At 48.0% G+C, this 19,398-nt stretch overlaps 1 protein-coding gene across 6 annotated transcripts in view; it reads right to left on the bottom strand.

Moving 5' to 3' along the window:
- Positions 1-8,787, bottom strand: part of IPPK (inositol-pentakisphosphate 2-kinase) — a 77,287-nt gene extending 68,500 nt beyond the window's left edge. For 5 of the 6 annotated variants that reach the window (XR_005027069.2, XR_005027070.2, XM_057498438.1 and 2 more), the window contains exons 1-3: positions 8,556-8,787; positions 3,026-3,073; positions 1,596-1,691 (exon numbers count right to left, since the gene is read on the bottom strand). Coding sequence is in view for 4 of the 6 variants with exons in the window: in XM_057498438.1 (XP_057354421.1) it covers positions 1,596-1,691; positions 3,026-3,073; positions 8,556-8,636 (225 nt within the window). In the remaining 2 variants the exon portion in view is untranslated. Of the gene's footprint in view, positions 1-55; positions 1,563-1,595; positions 1,692-3,025; positions 3,074-8,555 lie in introns of those variants that run through there. The other variant, XM_057498439.1, reaches the window with a different exon arrangement.
- Positions 8,788-19,398: the final 10,611 nt, after the last annotated feature.

Here is a 19,398-nt window from a genome sequence, read left to right as displayed (position 1 = left end):
CCGACCCAGGTCGGCAGCCAGAGAAAAGAGCATGTTTCACACAGCCTGGTTTTACCTGGACGTGGTCTCGTGTGGCCAGAGAGGTGCTGCTCCCACCCATCGGCCCTGCCTGGGCCTGAGGGGTGCACCCGCCTGGAGGGAGAGCCACTGCCGTGTGCCTCCTGGAGGAGGTTCTCTGTGGGACAGACGCTCCCAGGATGTGACCACACGGGCTCACCACGTCTGCCCAGAGCCCCACCCCGCAAACAGAACCAGACAAGCCAGAGCCAGCCCTAGGCCCTGGGGGACATCCAGACACTGTTCAACCTGCCAAGCCCCGCCCATGGAACCCTGACTCTGCTTCACCCTTCTGCGCCGCTGGCACCCCAGCCCTCTCACCCTCGGGACGCAGGTCTAGAGCCCTAGGTGATGCAAGACAAAGAACTTCCCATCAGCAGGGCAGGGACACACTCCCAGTGGCCCACCAGCACTCACTCAGATGCCAGTGGCCGCCCGAGTAGGCCGCTCAGACCCAGTTTCAGGTTTATAACCCACTGAGCATCTGGGGATCTCCCTGGGGTGGTGACTCCCCTGTGTGGTGCCACACTGCCTCGGGCTGTCCACACCACCAGAGCCACTTGGATGCTGTGGAAACAGCAGCAGGACTGGGCCAGGCCTCCTCTGAGGCTGCACGGGGCACTGGGCTGAGTCCACGTCAGGACCACCATGCTGCAAGACTGGGCCACACCAGAGGAGGGCCCCTCCACCAGCCTCCAGGTGAGAACACAGCCCCAGTGCCCCACGGCACCACCCTTAGTCCACGGACGCCATGGAAGGGCCCTCCTCAGGGGGAGTCAGGACTTCAGCTCCCAAGCAGCTGCCACTCACTGTCCTCAGGGTGGCATCCTCGGGGTGGACATGGGGTGCAGCCCGTCCATACAAAACAGGCAGGGCTCTGGGGGCACAGGTGGCAGAGCTGCTGGCCTGCTCAGGGCTCTGATGCGAGGCACGTGGCAAGGCCACAGGAGCAGAGAAGCAGCTGCAATCAAAGCCGGGGCACAGAGCAACCAGCCCAGGTGGGGCCCAGGTCACCTGCTCTGAAGCTCACCAGGACCACAGGGCCGCTGTGGTTCCTCTGCCACCCCAGCACCTGTGTCCACACAGCAGACCATGCCTGAACAGGCACTCCTCTTGGATACTGAGCCCAGAAAGAGCCAGCAGGGCAGACCGCCCCAGGGCAGGGGCTCTCCCACCAGGCAGGCCACATCTTCCAGCACGAGGCCCTTTCTCCCTAAATTGCTCAAAGGTGCCCCCAGGGGCAGAGGGCTCGGTGACAGCGTGTGGAGCTCACTCAGGAGTCCTCACCAAGCTGGAGGCCTCCGGGGGCTGGTGCAGAGGCAGGGGTCCCAGCACATGGGGGTCTCACATGGTCCCTCTGAACCTCACACTGCTCAGCTAGGAAAAAGTCAGTGCTCAGCACGCAGATGCACATGGAGGATGCAACTGACATGAAGGTCCGCAATCAAGTGACAAGTTCCAAATTCTTCTCAAGGAGCTGGTATGACCAACCCAGAATGTACCCATGAACTTAATCCACGCACATAAACATCACTTACCCCACAATGAACATAGTTCTCTCCCAAAAACTCTTTCATGACATTTTTGCCAAAATCCACTATGTTCTGCAGGTGCTGCAGTATCTCTTCCGAGGTCTGTAAGAAGAGAAGCACAGGAAAACCTCAATGACCGAGACCTCCGAGGGTGTGCTGGAAGCGGTGGACTCGGCCTGCCTCTCAGACAGAAGCCAGTGGCCCTGGATTTGGAGAAGGGCAAGTCTTGCTGGGAAGGCCTCCGGACCCCCCAGGCTGCCTCTGCACTCCCCTGGGGCCATTGGTCTGAGAAGACCTGCACCCCATCCTCCTCCCTCCAGGAACACTCACAGTTGCCTGTGTCCCCTCCCCCCAAGGAATCAACTTTGAAAATCTCTCCCATCCAAAAACCACCAGGTATTTAGACTTTACTCTGCAGCCTCTAAACATGGAATAAAGTATCTTCCTCCCAGTCTGAGTCTTAGGGAACCCAGAAGCTGTGAGATTTGGATGGGACAGGAAACCAGTCACGTCCCTCACTCTGACCCACCAGTAAGGCAGCTGGTGTCACATCATGCCTTTTATATAATAAAGATGAATTGTTCCCTGAAGATGCCTTCTCAAGAAACGCAAACAGGAAAACCCACAGAGGCTCCCAGACGCTGAGTGGGGAGGGGGAGGCTGCGGCAGCCTCCCCGGCACTCACGCCTCCTTGGGGCTGGGGGAACAGCGCCTGCAGGACTGCAGCAGCTGAGGCAGAAACGCCCAGGCTCCCGGCCCTCGCCTGCCTCCCGCCCGGCTTCTCCCCGGCCCACCTCCTTCTGGGAGGCTAACCCCCAAGGCCCTGCATTTCCCTGGTGGCTCTGCCTTTCCCTGAATGGCCATCAGCCATCTGCCTCATCCCCTTTCTCGTTGCCTCTCCAGACTCAAAACGAGGTGCTGACCCCTCTCCCATACCCCAATCTTGCACCCAGTTTCCACTCCCCACACACAACCGCCACCCTCCCTGGTGGGCTGTGCCCTGTGGCTCTTGCCTTGTCTCCCCTTGAGGATGACAGCCACTGGGCGGGCAGGCAGCAGCGGCTTCCTGAGGCTGTCCACAGTATTTGGCTTGGATGACTCAGTGAGCAGAAACCCAACACTCCATCTGAACCGCCTGTTGTGACTTGTAACACTGACTGTTGGCCCAGCATCACAGGCATCACTGTCCCTGATGCGATCCCACAGAAGGGAACCTAGGCAGCGGGCTGTAAGGCAAGGGCCCAGGCAAAGTTACTGGCCCATGGTGCCCCCAGCAGCTGATGCCCAGGACCTACAGGAGTGAGGACACCCCTGCACTGCACATTGGGTCATGTTTAAATTCCTACATTAGCTTTAATAATTCTGCATCAGAAGAAAAGTCAAAGTTTTCTTAAATAATTGTTTTACTGACTGGGTGGCAAATCCACTGATTTTACCTTCTTCCTATTTGGAGGAAACTTCAGAAAACGCAGTACCACACAGCGCTGTAGGGAAATAAAACGAAGTCTGATTAGTATCTGCACAAAGCCCAAGGGTGAGGGCAGGTGGCTGGGGGTTATCCTCAGTTGCATGGCCCACCGGCAGCCCAGACCCCCAGGGGAGCCAGCACTGGGCCACATGCAAAGGGGGGAAACTTGACACAGCCAACCCACTGCCAGGTGTATACCTTAAGGAAACAACTAAGGATGTGCAGGTTTCAGCTACTGAATAAGTATTGCTTAAAATTCCACATAAAAATGTCAGACAAAATAGACTTCAAAACAAAGAAAGTAACAAGAGATAAAGAAGGACATTATATAATGATAAAGGGCTCAGTCCAACAAGAGGATATAACCATTATAAACATATATGCACCCAACACAGGAGCACCAGTATATGTGAAACAAATACTAACAGAACTAAAGGAGGAAATAGAATTTAATGCATTCATTTTGGGAGACTTTAACAAACCAATCACTCCAAAGGACAGATCCACCAGACAGAAAATAAGTAAGGACACAGAGGCACTGAACAACACACCAGAACAGATGGACCTAATAGACATCTACAGAACTCTACATCCAAAAGCAACAGGATACACATTCTTCTCAAGTGCACATGGAACATTCTCCAGAATAGACCACATTCTAGGCCACAAAAAGAGCCTCAGTAAATTCAAAAAGATTGAAATTCTACCAACCAACTTTTCAGACCACAAAGGTATAAAACTAGAAATAAATTGTACAAAGAAAGCAAAAAGGCTCACAAACACATGGAGGCTTAACAACATGCTCCTAAATGATCAATGGATCAACGACCAAATTAAAATAGAGATCAAGCAATAATATATGGAAGCAAACGACAACAACAACACAAAGCCCCAACTTCCATGGGAGGCAGCGAAAGCAGTTTTAAGAGGAAAGTATATAGCAATCCAGGCATACTTAAAGAAGGAAGAACAATCCCAAATGAATAGTCTATAAAGTCAAAATTATCAAAACCAGAAAAAGAAGAACAAATGAGGCCTAAAGTCAGCAAAAGGAGGGACATAATAAAGATCAGAGAAGAAATAAATAAAATTGAGAAGAATAAAACAAGAGAAAAAAAATCAATGAAACCAAGAGCTGGTTCTTTGAGAAAATAAACAAAATAGATAAGCCTCTAGCCAGACTTATTAAGAGAAAAAGAGAATCAACACACGTCAACAGAATCAGAAACGAGAAAGGAAAAATCACGATGGACCCCACAGAAATACAAAAAATTATTAGAGAATAATAATGTGGGTGACAGCACAGGATCAGGGTCTCTGGCCACTGAGTGCTCTGTGGCCTTGAAGATATGGATAAAGGATTTTCTACATATTTATGCTGTCAGGACACATAGGATTCTAAAGTCTCCAACCAAACAAGGGGAGGAAGTGCACCAGAGTGTCAACAGCAATTACTTTTCCAGTGGGAAAACACTGGGTGCTTTCTTACTTTCTGTGGGGCAGTTGGAAGAAGCATTAACTGATGCAAGATAAAAATAAAAGACCCCAAGAAACAATACATTCAAGGCTGAGGAGGGAGGCTAGGTAGAGTTCGGACTCCAGGGCCTCTCAGCAAAGACAAGGAGAGGGCTTCCCAGACTGTGGGCACCAGCACACTGGCCATCTCAGGCCACGGCCTCCACGCTGGAGGACAAGCCCAGGCTGGAGAGCCGTTGGGACATGACCCCCTGTAGGGCTGAAGCAGATGCAGTGTGAGCCGTGGGGTGGGGGGCAGCACAGTGAGGTGTAAGCCCAGGTCACAGTTGGGGCAGGACAGCGAGGTGCCCAGATGATCCCTGACAGGGTGGGAAATCCACCATCCAGAAGAGAAGCACATGATCTGTAAACCCACAACTGCAGGGGCACAGTGAGGGTGTCAGACAGAAGCTCCAGCAGGTCTGCGGGGAGCCTCCATGGCCCCCAGGCCCTCAGGTCACAGCACTGTCCACACACACACCATGAGGCGGCGGCTGGCGCCCCAGCCTGGCCCTTCTCAAGTGGGCACAGAAACAGGACAGCCAGACAGCTGCTGTCCAAAGTTCTGCTGGCCAGGGAGGGGAGGAAGGAGGATGGAAAGGAGGGGGAGGAAGGGGGAGGCGGAAGGGGAAGCAGGGGAGGGCTGGCCCGGCCCAGGAAGCGCCCAGAGCCGGAGGCCACCCTGGCTGGGCAGACCCTCCCGTGCTAGGATGGCAGAGCTCAGTGCCTGCAGAGGGCAAAGCTGGAAACCACCAAAGGGAGTGGGGTTTGGAAAGAACAAATCCTAACCATTTAACTCGGGAGACCCCAGGAATAAGTAAGTCATGGCTACGTGCAGCCCGCTCTGAGACCTCGCCAGGGAAGCCACAGCTGCTGTAGCAGCCTGTACCAATATTATTAAAACTCTCAAATACAGAGTAAGTTACTTGTTAAAAAAAATACTAGAGGCAACAAAAAGTGGACTCTTGCACCAGATTCAGGAGAAAATTAAAGCTGGACTCCCAGGACTTGAATATATCATATTCCCAAAAAAACAGAACAATTCTCATTTGCTTCCAACTTCTCCGTTAAGAAGTATGATCTATGAGCCAAAAACCCTAAAATACAAGGCACGAGAGAAACAGCCCCCTACTGCTTGGACCTCACATCTTCAGGATGCAGGCAAACACCCCAGGGCATCAGAACTTTCACAGAAAGAAAGGGCTTGAAGCCCCTCAGAGTCTTCGAACATAAAACCCAGAAGATGGGAAATGAGCAGCTTCTTCATGCTTCTGACAAACGACCCTCATTGGCAGGCCTTCCAGGTCACCTCTGACAAGAAGGAAAGCATCATGCCTGCTGAACAGGGACAGGCACGGCTGCCACTGTGTACCCCACACCCCGCACCCCAGAGACAGACAGCTGAGAGCAGCCCAGGGCTCTCTGCCTGCTCTGCTCAGCCACTCCTACCACTGGAGAGATCAAATGACAGAACAGACTGCGGTGACCTTCACAGGACAGGGTGCCGAGCCAAAGCCAGCAAGGTGAAGGTGAAGCAGTGTCCACAAGGGCAGCCGCAGGTGTCCTGGCCAGCTCAGCAGGCACACAGGGTGACGTTCCCACCAGAACGAGTAGCAGCACCTTCACGCTGCATGAGGGAAGGGAAGGACCTGTCCACAAGGCAAAGCCCTTGCCCGAAATCTCACAGGGTAAACGACTGGGGCTCTGGGCCCACGAGGTGCAGAGCTGAGCCACCACAGCCTTGGAGCGCCTTGGAGGGTCAGTGCTGGGGGAGGATTGGATTAGCGCTAGCACCCAAGGGTGCACCAGGCTGAGGGGGACAGACGCCAGGCACCAGGGCCACCTCGGCGGGAAAGGAAGGACTGGGCCTACTGTTGGCGTCTCACACTGCCCTCACTGCCTAGCCCTCCTACAGCCTGTGCTCAGCTCCTCCATCCTCAGGCCCCCTTTTCTGCAAGCCCTGCAGTCCTCAAAGTGAGTCTGTCTGTCTATCTGACCCCATGGTCCTTCACTGCAGGTCCTAGGCCTGGCACTGGCTGCCTAAAGGCTCCTGCATTCTGACACTGGAGAGGAGGGAAACAGACTCATCACTTTTTAAAGACTCAATTCTGGAAGAAGATGATGACCTTCAACACAGTCTGTCACCAGGTATGGAAGAGGCCTGAGGAAGGCTGCCCTGTGCCTTGAAACAAAGGGGGCAGACCTGGGGAGCCTGCCTTCCCCAGGGAGCAGGAATACTACCTTCCCTGTGTCCCCTCTCCCTGGGGCCCCTCTTCCCTGTCATCAGGGCCCAGCACAGCACAGAGTGTCTCCACATGCAGTGCCTCACTGGGGGAATGCTTTCTTACAAGACAATCTGCAACAATAATCTTCAAGTTCAAATGGTGAGCTAACAACAACCCAGGAGAAATAAGCATAGTAGAGCAAACTTGGATTTGAACTAAAAAATGAAAAGCACAGGTCCAGGAGAGCCTGATGCCCAAGTTTAAGGGGGAAAAAGATACACGAAGTGGACAACCATAGCTGTGCAGCAAAGCGGGGGCACTGGGCAGCCCATCTGAGTGCCAAGGCCTCCCACCTTCCAGTCAGTGTCCTCCTACTAAGAGTCTGGAACTTGTGCCTTTGTCTGACATACTTTTGAAACTCAATACATCAGCCCCTGCTGAAGAAGCCTTAGCTTTACATAAAAAGAATGTATGCCATCCCATACTAAGGCACTGGAAGGGGAATACTTGTCTTGTGAAATCATTCAGGGGTCACCCCAATAGTCCAACAGAAGGAGCTCATGTTGGAATACCCCACACTTCACCCAACCTTGAAACACAACCTTGAAACACAAGATTGCCCAGTAAATGGCATAGGGAAGAATGACTTCCGGGTACATCTTGTCTGTTAATTCATCTAAAGATCTTGAGCAAAGCCTGTACTCGGTCCTTCAGCTCCCTGACTGTGCTAACAGGGCACAAGATACAGTGGCAGAGCTCAGGGGCCACCTGGGTTGATTGCAGCTGACCCTGGAGCTGACCCAGCACACCCCTTATGGAACCTCTCAGAACTTGCGCCAACCCAGGAGCTGCTGGACTGGGTCAGGGCTCTTCACCATGAGTCCAAGGGGACGACAGTTGTCACTTGCTAGGCATAGCTAGTCTAGCTCTGCTCACCATCTTTCTAGCAATTCCACAAAAGGGACTGTGTTGCTAGTTCCACTTTCAAATGCAGAATCTGAGCCTGGGCCAGGCAGTGGCAGGACTGGGATTCTGCCAGCTCTGTTACTCCAACATCCCTGCCCACAATCCACCCCCAACCTAGGGCTCCTCCCCTCCGCCCACCACATGCCTATCTGTTTCTGTTAGGCAGCAAGATGTCAGAGAGACCTGGGCTTTCACACAAACCCACAAACTGGTCTTCCTGGATTCACCTCCTTAGGAGTTCTTATGTCATTTTCTGGAACTCTCATCCTCACTGAATTAAAAAAGGGAAGCCCTTTAAGTTCTAGAAGGCGCTGGGGAACAGCCCGAGGGCAGAGTTCGGTTATTTAGCAGCAGCAGAACAGCAGTGATTGGTCTCAGATGCTCAGCCCCCTCCAAGCGGAGAGGTGGCACCATCCTGACGCTGGGATTCTCCCTCCGCAGCTGCCAGGACCTCCGTCTCTGTCTGGTATCCGCCGCTCCGGGCAGCTGGAGGCCGCACCGCGTGACGCCAGGCCGGGGTGCTGGGGGTCACGGCACCGTTCCGGAGAAGGGGAAAGCTGGGGGGAAGGAGCACCGTCCCAGGGGCAAGGGGTGCTGGGGGAAACGAGGAACCGACCCGGGAGATGGGGTGCTGGGGACAGACGGAAGCGGACCAGGGACAAGGGTGCTGGGAGGCCGACCCGGGAGAAGAAGCTGGGGGACCAACACGGAGAGAGGCGTGCTGGGGGGACGTGGTACCGCCGGGGGGGGGGAGGGAGGAGCCCCGGACCGTGCCTGACGTCCCCCACTCACCTGCGCATGGGCCACCACCAGGCTCTTGTTGCCTTCGCCGTGGTACCCCCATTCATTCTCGTCCATCTTCCCCTCGTCCATGCCACGGTGCGGCCCTGGAGCGTCGCGAGGTCGCGAGCTGGGGCAGCCAGTCCGCCTGGGCGCAGCCGCCGCCGCCGCCGGGGGAGGAGTGCCTGTCAGCCGTGGCTCCACTCGACCCCGCCGCCCCCACTAGCAGACGCGGGCCGCCGGAAGCCACGCCCCCGGAGGCTGCCATGGCCGAGCAGGGCAACTTCCGGGTTCGCGTCCGCTTCTCCTCCATTGACTACTGTGGCGCACGGGTCGCGGCCATCTTAGATACTGGCATTAGTGACTCATTTCCGGAGCGCGGTCTTGAGAAGCGGAAGGGAGGTTTCCAGGCTGGGCACCCGAAGTAAGGCGGGCGGGAGGAGCGGATGGCTGGCTGCAGGTCGCTGAGGAGTGGGCTGGCGCGGGAACTGGGGTCCCGGCAGGTGGGAGGGGGCGGATCGGGCGCACAGCGGAGGGGCTTTCTGGGGCCCGGACCGCTCAGTCGTGGGACCCAGCAAAGCGCTGGTTGACTCTGGGCCTCAGCGTTCTTTCCTGTGGATGGACTATGGCTCATCTCACTCTCCAGGTTAACAGCGCTGTTTCTCGTTACCTAACAGACTCAGCGCAGTGGCCCCATAAGGTAGAAAATTCGGCCTCCACGCTCCGCTCTGCAAACGAGAAAAACTTACCTAGAGGCGAGCGGACTATCCAGTGGCGCTTTCACCGGCATAGTTTTTTTGAGCCTTGAGCACGAGGCTCCCGGGCGGCCGAAGGGCGGTGAGGCAGAGGGCAGATACCCCATCTCCGGGCCTCAGGTTCTCCATCTATGAACTGGAACTGGGAGTAACACTCCCCAATAGAGCTGCTGTGAGGAGTAAATTACATCAGCGTTTCCCAGACTTTTAGCTTTAAAATGATTGAGGGTCTCAAAAAGGTTTTGATAATGTGGGTTCTGTCAGTCAAGTTCACTATACCATAAATTTATTGTAAATTTTACAGTGTTTTAAGTTTTCTTTCATTTAAACATAAGATCACACTTCTTATTTACCAAAAATATCCGGAGTGGTAGTTTTGTATTTTTGAAAACCTCTCAAGTCTGGCTTTATAGAAGATAGCTGGATTCTGACATCCACTGCTGCATTCAATCTGTTGCATTATACTGCTTTGGATGAGATATGCAAAGAAAAGCCAGCCTCAGATACTTGGCTGACCTGCAGAGCAACTTTGAGAACAGCTTAGAGCACCACTGGACACCTGGCAAGTCTTTGGGAATAGTAATGAAATGAAGACAGTGAGTCAGGAAAATGAGCTGTTAACATTTAGCCCCTCTGCCCTATCCTAGGCCCCAAAGAGTTGGCCCAAGTAGGAGGTTGCTCAGGACCTTCTCCAGGGATGGTTGAGAAGTGGGGGCAGAAACAGCCTATTCCTGGGGGTAAATAATCCCCAAGGGGAAGGGGACACTAATAGTAGAAGTGAGAAAGACTTCTCCATCCCCACAAGGCCAGGGGACCCTAAGCATGTCTGAGACTGAGTTTCCAGCATCTGTGAATGGAAAATTGGGATCAGATTATTAAGTTTTAAAACATTTCCTTAAGGAAGCCTCTGTGGTGCCAGAAATGTTGCATATCTTTTCTTTTTCTCAAGGAGCATGACTGACACTGTTTAGAATTACTAGCATACAGTGATGATAAAAAGATTAAATTTCAGTTTCCTGATTGTCTTTAAATTCTCCACAGATGCACTTAGAGTGGGCTGTGCCCTGTCCACCCCCAGCATGGTACCTGACTGGCTACAGGCAAAGGAAATGTGCTTTGAAAGAATTATTTTGGGGTAATGGTGAGGGACATGGAGTAGAGTGGACCCATCTGCCAGGGTTGGAAGAAGAGGAGAGGATGGGAAAGAAAGACATGAGCAAGGTGTCTGGAGGGATGGCTTACTGTTTTACATGGAGCTACAACCTGCTTTATGACACTAACTCAGGTTTTATTAGGAGAAGTACCTTTTCTTCTATTCATCCCATGTGGTCTTACTTAAATTAATTCAAGTCTTAGTCTCAGGGCTGAGTTATCAAGAATTACATTCTCAAAGAATTACATCAGCCCAGTGATGGGCCCAGGAGATGCAGGGCAGTGATCCAGATTCGTATGATGAAGTTCACTCCTTTGGTTTGCATTGAAGTGACTGTGGGGAGACTTGCCCTCACCTGGGTGACTGAGAACCTGGAAGGCAGTGCATGCTGCCAGCAGTGATCTGGGCACCTCCAATGGGAGCCACAGAGGGGGAACGGCAAGGAAAGGGGCACCAGGTGAGCCCAAGGATCAAGTTCTACTTGATTCCTTAAATCTCTGAGCCAGTGAATTTCATCTTTTGCTAAAACAATTTGACTCAGGTCCCTTTCACTGTCAGCCTGAGGAGTCTAGACTGGGAATACAGTATATGGGATGGACCAGTCACCTCATGTGGGACTAGAAGTGTGGCAAAGACCAAAAGGCCATAAACGGGAGGGATTCCTGCATGTCAGTTTGCCTAGATGCTTGATGCTCCTCCGTTTAGCTGGCAGATATGTTCTCACCACTGTTTATCACTGTCTTTTGCGTTTAAAAAAGAAGGGAGTCACTAACAACTTAGTCCCAAAACAATCGAATAAAATGCTTTCCTTTTGGGGAAAAAAAAGGAGGAAGGAAAGAAGAGAAAAAAAAAAAGAAGGCAGAAAACTCATCTTTCAAGCACATGGAAAAGGATCCAGAAACAATGGGAAACACTGGTAACTGGCAGCCAGTGAACAGTACTAACTCTATTCCTGACATTTTTATGTATGTCTTTGTGTACATATATAAGGAATTTTCCTACTAAACAGTTTTTATTCTTGAAGGAAGCATGTGATACCATGTATTACTTGGTAGGACATGACATGATGAAAAAGGCACCAACCTCTGTGGTATTTCACCTAAAGCCCAGAAACCCTGTCTCATCATTAGAAAAACATCAGACAAATCCAAATTGTGGGACATTCTACAGATACCTGACCAGGGCTCATCACAGCTGGGTCATCAGGGATGTGCACAGGCACGAAGACATGTATTTGTGTGGCACTTCTGTAATTTTAAATGAACACATTCTCAATACTTATTTTTTAAATGAAGTAAATCTACCACTATGAATGCATGTGGAAAGATGGCCATGATAAGTTTATTGATACAGGAATAAATGAGTTTGAATAAAAAAGAAAAACATGAGGGATTAAACAAGATCACAGCATGAGAAGTGAGGCAGAAATCTCCCCAGATTACATGTAACACAAAAATACAGCGAATACAACTGATCCTGAAAGAGTGACTGGAAAAGACAGCCTACATCTGGGGGAAAGAGGAGACCTCACAGAAAAGACTAAAGAGCAAAGCCGTGATCCGGTGGCACCCAAGCCCTATCCAAACCCCAGATCATAGATGGGAGGAAGACAAACAGAGTAGGGAGGGACTGGAAACGCAGGTCTGCTAAATACCCAGCCCTGGATGGTGCTCTGTAGGGGTGGAAAGTAAGAACAGGCAGAATACTCGGAGAAACTGAGATTCCAGCCACTAGTGGAGAACAGGTACCCACAACTGGCCACTCCAGGACAAAAGAAACGCAGGCACTTTGAAAGAATTCCCAACAGTGAGAGGGCTGCTAAAGGGGCAAGGATTACCCAGACCTAGCTGCTCAGGAGAAAGGATTGGTGGACAAAATTGTCCTGTCACTCAGCCCAGGAGGTTGGGAAGTTTCAGTAGATTCACATGTTCCAGCACTCTGGCTGCCAATATAGCACCAAAGCCCCCCACTGCGGTACAAAGCCTGCCACTCGTTCTCCCAGTAGCACCAGGTTGTAAACTGCTGTCCCCGCCATCACGCCAGGACAGCTAGAGGGCAGTTCCCCCGCCAGCAGCTACAGGGGCCTAGCATAGAGGCTCCACCTTGTGCACTTGGCCCACTGGCCCTGACAGTGGCGGCAGGCACTGTGGTTGGGAACCAGCAGGCACTGGTTCCTCACAGTGACCCTCGCCATTACTCCAGGGGTTAAGTAGCTCCAGAGAGTAGAGCTTCTGGGCACTAGAGGGTGCTGCTTACACGAAATTATTCCATAGTAATCATTAGGATTATGAAATGGGAAAAGAACCTGGTACAAACCAAACTCCCACAAACACCAGAAAGATGACTAAGTGGAACTGAAAGGACCAAACTTCCTGATAAAGATTTCAAAATAAAAATCATAAACATGCTTACAGAGCTACAGAAAAAGATTCAAGACCTCAGGGAGGACTTCAAGAAAGACAAAGTTTGAAAAATACACTATCCACATGAAACACACAATGGAGGGATTTAAAAGCAGATTAGAGGAGAACCAAGATGGTGGCATGAGTAGAGCAACGGAAATCTCCCAAAACCATATATATTTATGAATATACAGCAAATACAACTCTTCCTAAAAGACAGACCAGAAGACACAGGACAACAGCCAGACTACATCCACACCTGCAAGAACCGAGCGCCTTGCGAAGGGGGTAAGATACAAGCCGTGAACCCAGCGGGACCCGAGCACCCCTCACACTAGCTCCAGGCGGGAGGAGAGGAGTTGGAGCAGGGAGGGAGAGGGAGCTGAGGACTGCTAAACACCCAGCCCTAACCATCCGCACCAGAGCACAGACACAGTGCGTGTGTGGGGTGCTGGAAACTAGGAAAACAGGATAGTAAGACCTGTGAGCGGGTCCCCACATCCGGCGCCCCTGGGACAAATAAAAGTGAGTGATTTTTGAAAGTCTTAAAGAAACAGGGACCCCACAGCTGGACGGAAGCGTCCCGGGACACTTAGCCAAGCAGCTGGGAATCCCAGGGAACTCTGGGCACCCTAACCCCGAGGGCGGCAGCACAGCTCAGAGGCCCCACATGGTGATAAATGGCCTCCTGCCAGTTCCCCCTCCAACACGGCTCCACCATATTGGAGAAGCAGCCTGAGGCTGGCCATGCCCACAGCAACCGCGGAGCTCCACAGTGACCGGGCAAGAATTAGAAAACCTCCCTGCACGCAGCGACCCAGCACAAGTCGCTAGGGGTCGCTGTTCTCCCAGGAGAGGAAGGCCACAAACCAGCAAGAAGAGACTTTCTCTTAGCAAACAAAACGCCAGCTCCCCACAAATACCTCTATCGCCATGAAAAGGCAGAAAAATTTGATACAGACCAAGATCACAGAGGCAAACCCTGAGAAGGAGATAGACCTAACCAATCTCCCTGAAAAAGAATTAAAAATAAAGCTCATAACCATGTGGATGGAGCTGCAGAGAAATATGCAAGAGCTAAGGGATGATCTCCGGAAGGAGATTACAGAAATGAAACAATCTCTGGAACGATTTATAAGCAGAATGGATAAGATGCAAGAGGCCATTAATGGAATATAAACCAGAGAACAGGAACGCATACAAGCTGACACAGAGAGAGATAAACGGATCTCCAGGAATGAAACAATATTAAGAGAACTGTGTGACCAATCCAAAAGGAACAATATCCGCATTAAAGGGGTACCAGAAGAAGAAGAGAGAGAAAAAGGGAAAGAATCTTTCAAGAAATAATTGCTGAAAACTACCCCAAAATGGTAAGGAAATAATCAGACCAAGGAAGTTCACAGAACCCCCAACATAAGGGACCCAAGGAGGACAACACCAAGACACATAATAATGACAGAGAACAAGGACTAGGACAGAGTTTTAAAGGCAGCTAGAGAGAGGAAAAAGGTCACCTACAAAGGAAAACCCATCAGGCTATCATCAGACTTCTCAACAGAAACCTTACAGGCCAGAAGAGAATGGCATGATATATTTAATGCAATGAAAGAGAAGGGCCTTGAATCAAGAATACTGCATCCAGCACAATTATCATTTAAATATGAAGGAGGGATTAAACAATTCCCAGACAAGCAAAACTTAAAGGAATTTGCCTCCCACAAACCACCTCTACAGGGTATTTTACAGGGACTGCTCTAGATGGGAGCACTCCTAACACTTAACAGATGTCACCAGAGAAAATAAAATCACAGCAAAGAAAGGAGACCAACCAAATACTAACTACAGGCAAAAAAATAAAATCAAGTACCCATAAAAGCAGTTAAAGGACACACAAAAGAGCACAGAATAAAACACCCAACATAAAAGACTGGAGGAGGAGGAATAAGAAGGGAGAGAAATAAAGAATCACCAGACAGTGTTTATAGTAGCTCAATAAGGGAGTTAAGTTAGGCACTAAGATACTAAAGAAGCTAACCTTGAACCTTTGGTAACCATAAATCTAAAGCATGCAATGGCAATAAGTACATATCCTTCAATAATCACCCTAAATGTAAATGGACTGAATGCACCAATCAAAAGACACAGAGTAATAGAATGGATGAAAAAGCAAGACCCATCTATATGCTGGTTACAAGAGACTCACCTCAAACCCAAACACATGCACAGACTAAAAGTCAAGGGATGGAAAAAGATATTTCATGCAAACAATAGGGAGAAAAAAGCAGGTGTTGCAGTACTAGTATCAGACAAAATAGACTTCAAAACAAAGAAAGTAACAAGAGATAAAGAAGGACATTACATAATGATAAAGGTCTCAGTCCAACAAGAGGATATAACCATTATAAATATATGTGCAAACAATACAGGAACACCAGCATATGTGAAACAAATACTAACAGAACTAAAGGAGGAAACAGAATGCAATGCATTCACTTTAGGGGACTGCAACACACTACTCAGTTCAAAGGATAGATCCACCAGACAGAAAATAACTAAGGACATGGACACACTGAACAACCCACTAGAACAGATGGACCTAATAGACATCTGTACAACTCTACATCCAAAAGCAACAGGATACACATTCTTCTCAAGTGCACATGGAACATTTTCCAGAATAGACCACATACTAGGCCACAAAAAGAACCTCAGTAAATTCAAAAAAACTGAAATCCTAGCAATCAACTTTTCAGACCACAAAGGTATAAAACTAGAAGTAAATTGTACAAAGAAAGAAAAAAGGCTCACAAACACATGGAGGCTTAACAACATGCTGGTAAATAATCAATGGATCAGTGACCAAATTAAAATGGAGATCCAGCAATATATGGAAACAAATGACAACAACAACACAAAGCCCCAACTACTGTGGGATACAGCAAACGCAGTCTGAAGAGGAAAGTATATACCAATCCAGGTATATTTAAAGAAGGAAGAACAATCTCAAATGAATGGTCTAATGTCACAATTACCTAGATTGGAAAAAGAAGAACAAATAAGGCCTAAGGTCAGCAGAAGGAGGGATATAATAAAGATCAGAGAATAAATAAATAAAATTGAGAAGAATAAAACAATAGCAAAAAACAATGAAACCAAGAGCTGGTTCATCGAGAAACTAAATAAAATAGATAAGACTCTAGCCAGACTTATTAAGAGTAAAAGAGAGTCAACACACATCACCAGAATCACAAGCGAGAAAGGAAAAATCACGATGGACCCCACAGAAATACAAAAAATTATTAGAGACTATGATGAAAACCTATATGCTAAGAAACTGGAAAACCTAGAAGAAATGAATAACTTCCTAGAAAAATACAACCTTCCAAGACTGACCAAGGAAAAAACAGAAAATCTAAACAAACCAATTACCAGCAACGAAATTGAAGCGGTAATCAAAAAACTACCAAAGAACAAAACCCCCGGGCAAGAAGGATTTACCCCAGACTTTTATCAGACACACAGAGAAGACATAATACCCATTCAACTTAAAGTTTTCCAAAAAATTGAAGAGGAGGGAATACTCCCAAATTCATTCTATGAAGCCAACATCACCCTAATACCAAAACCAGGCAAAGACCCCACCAAAAAAGAAAACTACAGAGCAATATCCCTGATGAATGTAGATGCAAAAATACTCAACAAAATATTAGCAAACCGAATTCAAAAATACATCAAAAGGATCCCATGACCAAGTGGGATTCATCACACGGATGCAAGGATGGTACAACATTCGAAAATCCATCAACATCATCCACCATATCAACAAAAAGAAAAACAAAAACCACATGATGATCTCCATAGATGCTGAAAAAGCATCCGACAAAATTCAACATTCATTCATGATAAAAACTCTCAACAAAATGGGCATAGAGGGCAAGTACCTCAACATAATAAAGGCCATATATAATAAACCCACAGCCAACATCATACTGAACAGTGAGAAGCTGAAAGCTTTTCCTCTCCAATCGGGAACAAGACAGGGATGCCCACTCTCCCCACTGTTATTCAACATAGTACTGGAGGTCCTAGCCATGGCAATTAGACAAAACAAAGAAATACAAGGAATCCAGATTGCTAAAGAAAAAGTTAAACGGTCACTATTTGCAGATGACATGATATTGTACATAAAAAACCCTAAAGACTCCACTCCAAAAATACTAGAGCTAATATCGGAATTCAGCAAAGTTGCAGGATACAAAATTAACACGCAGAAATGTGTGAGTTTCCTATACACTAACAATAAACTAATAGAGAAATCAGGAAGACAATTCCATTCACAATAGCATCAAAAAGAACAAAATACCTAACCAAGGAAGTGAAAGACCTATAACCTGAAGACTATAAGACACTCTTAAGAGAAATTGAAGAGGTCACTAACAAATGGAAACTCATCCCATGCTCCTGGCTAGGAAGAATTAATATCATCAAAATGACCATCCTGCCCAAAGCAATATACAGATTCGATTCAATCCCTATCAAACTACCAACAGCATTCTTCAACAAACTGGAAAAAATAGTTCAAAAATTCCTCTGGAAACACCAAAGACCCTGAATAGCTAAAGCAATCCTGAGAAGGAAGAATAAAGTGGGGGGGATCTCACTCCCCAACTTCAAGCTCTATTACAAAGCCACAGTAATCAAGACAATTTGGTACTGGCACAAGAACAGAGCCACAGACCAATAGAACAGAATACAGACTCCAAACATTAACCCAAACATATATGGTCAACTAATAATCGATAAAGGGGCCATGGACATACAATGGGGAAATCACAGTCTCTTCAACAGAAGGTGCTGGCAAAACTGGACAGCTACATGTAAGAGAATGAAACTGGATCACTGTCTAACCCCACACACAAAAGTAAATTCGAAATGGATCAAAGACTTGAATGTAAGTCATGAAACCATAAAACTCTCAGAAGAAAACATAGGCAAAAATCTCTTAGACATAAACATGAGTGACCTCTTCTTGAACATATCTCCCCGGACAAGGGAAACAAATGCAAAAATGAACAAATGGCACTATATCAACCTGAAAAGCTTCTGTACAGCAAAGGACACCATCAATAGAACAAAAAGGTATCCTACAGTATGCAAGAATATACACATAAATGACAGATCCGATAAAGGATTGACATCCAAAATATATAAAGACCTCACACACCTCAACAAACAAAAAGCAAATAATCCAATTAAAAAATGGGCAGAGGAGCTGAATAGACAGTTCTCTAAAGAAGAAATTCAAATGGCCAACAGACACATGAAAAGATGCTCCACATCGCTAGTCAGCAGAGAAATGCAAATTAAAACCACAATGAGATACCACCTCACACCAGTAAGGATGGCCAACGTCCAAAAGACAAAGAACAACAAATGTTGGTGAGGTTGTGGAGAAAGAGGATCCCTCCTACACTGCTGGTGGGAATGTAAACTAGTTCAACCATTGTGGAAAGCAGTATGGAGGTTCCTCAAAATGCTCAAAATAGAAATACCATTTGACCAAGGAATTCCACTCCTAGGAATTTACCCTAAGAATGCAGCACTCCAGTTTGAAAAAGACAGATGCACCCCTATGTTTATCGCTGCACTATTTACAATAGCCAAAATATGGAAGCTACCTAAATGTCCATCAGTAGATGAATGGATAAAGAAGATGTGGTACATATACACAATGGAATATTACTCAGCTATAAGAAAAAAAATGGATCCTACAATTTGCAACAACATGGATGGAGCTAGAGGGTATTATGCTCAGTGAAATAAGCCATGCAGAGAAAGACAAGTACCAAATGATTTCACTCATATGTGGAGTATAAGAACAAAGAAAAACTGAAGGAACAGAACAGCAGCAGAAACACAGAACCCAAGAATGGACTAACAGTTACGAAAGGGAAAGGGACTGGGGAGGACGGGTGGGAATGGAGGGATAAGGGTGGGAAAAAAGAAAGGGGGCATTACGATTAACATGTATAGTGTTGGGGGGGAACAGGAAGGGCTGTGCAACACAGAGAAGACTGGTAGTGATTTTATAGCATCTTACTGTGTTGATGGACAGTGACTGTGAACAGGTATGTGTGGGGGACTCAGTGAAGGAGGGAGCCTAGTAAACATAATGTCCTTCATGTAATTGTAGATTAATGATACTAAAATAAAATTAATAAGAAAAAAATCACGACGGACCCCGTAGAAATACAAAGACTTATTAGAGAATATTATGAAAACCTATATGCTAACAAGCTGGAAAACCGAGAAGAAATGTACAACTTAGAAAAATACAACCTTCCAAGACTGACCAAGGAAGAAACACAAAATCTAAACAAACCAATTACCAGCAAAGAAATTGAAGCAGTAATCAAATAGCTACCCAGGAACAAATCCCCTGTTCCAGATGGATTTACCTTGGAATTTTATCAGACATACAGAGAAGACATAATACCCATTCTCCCTAAAGTTTTCCAAAAAATAGAAGAGGAGGGAATACT

The sequence above is a fragment of the Manis pentadactyla genome, chromosome 3 (assembly GCF_030020395.1).
Source record: "Manis pentadactyla isolate mManPen7 chromosome 3, mManPen7.hap1, whole genome shotgun sequence".
Lineage (NCBI taxonomy): Eukaryota > Metazoa > Chordata > Mammalia > Pholidota > Manidae > Manis > Manis pentadactyla.
This window is presented reverse-complemented; position numbering and strand designations above follow the sequence as displayed.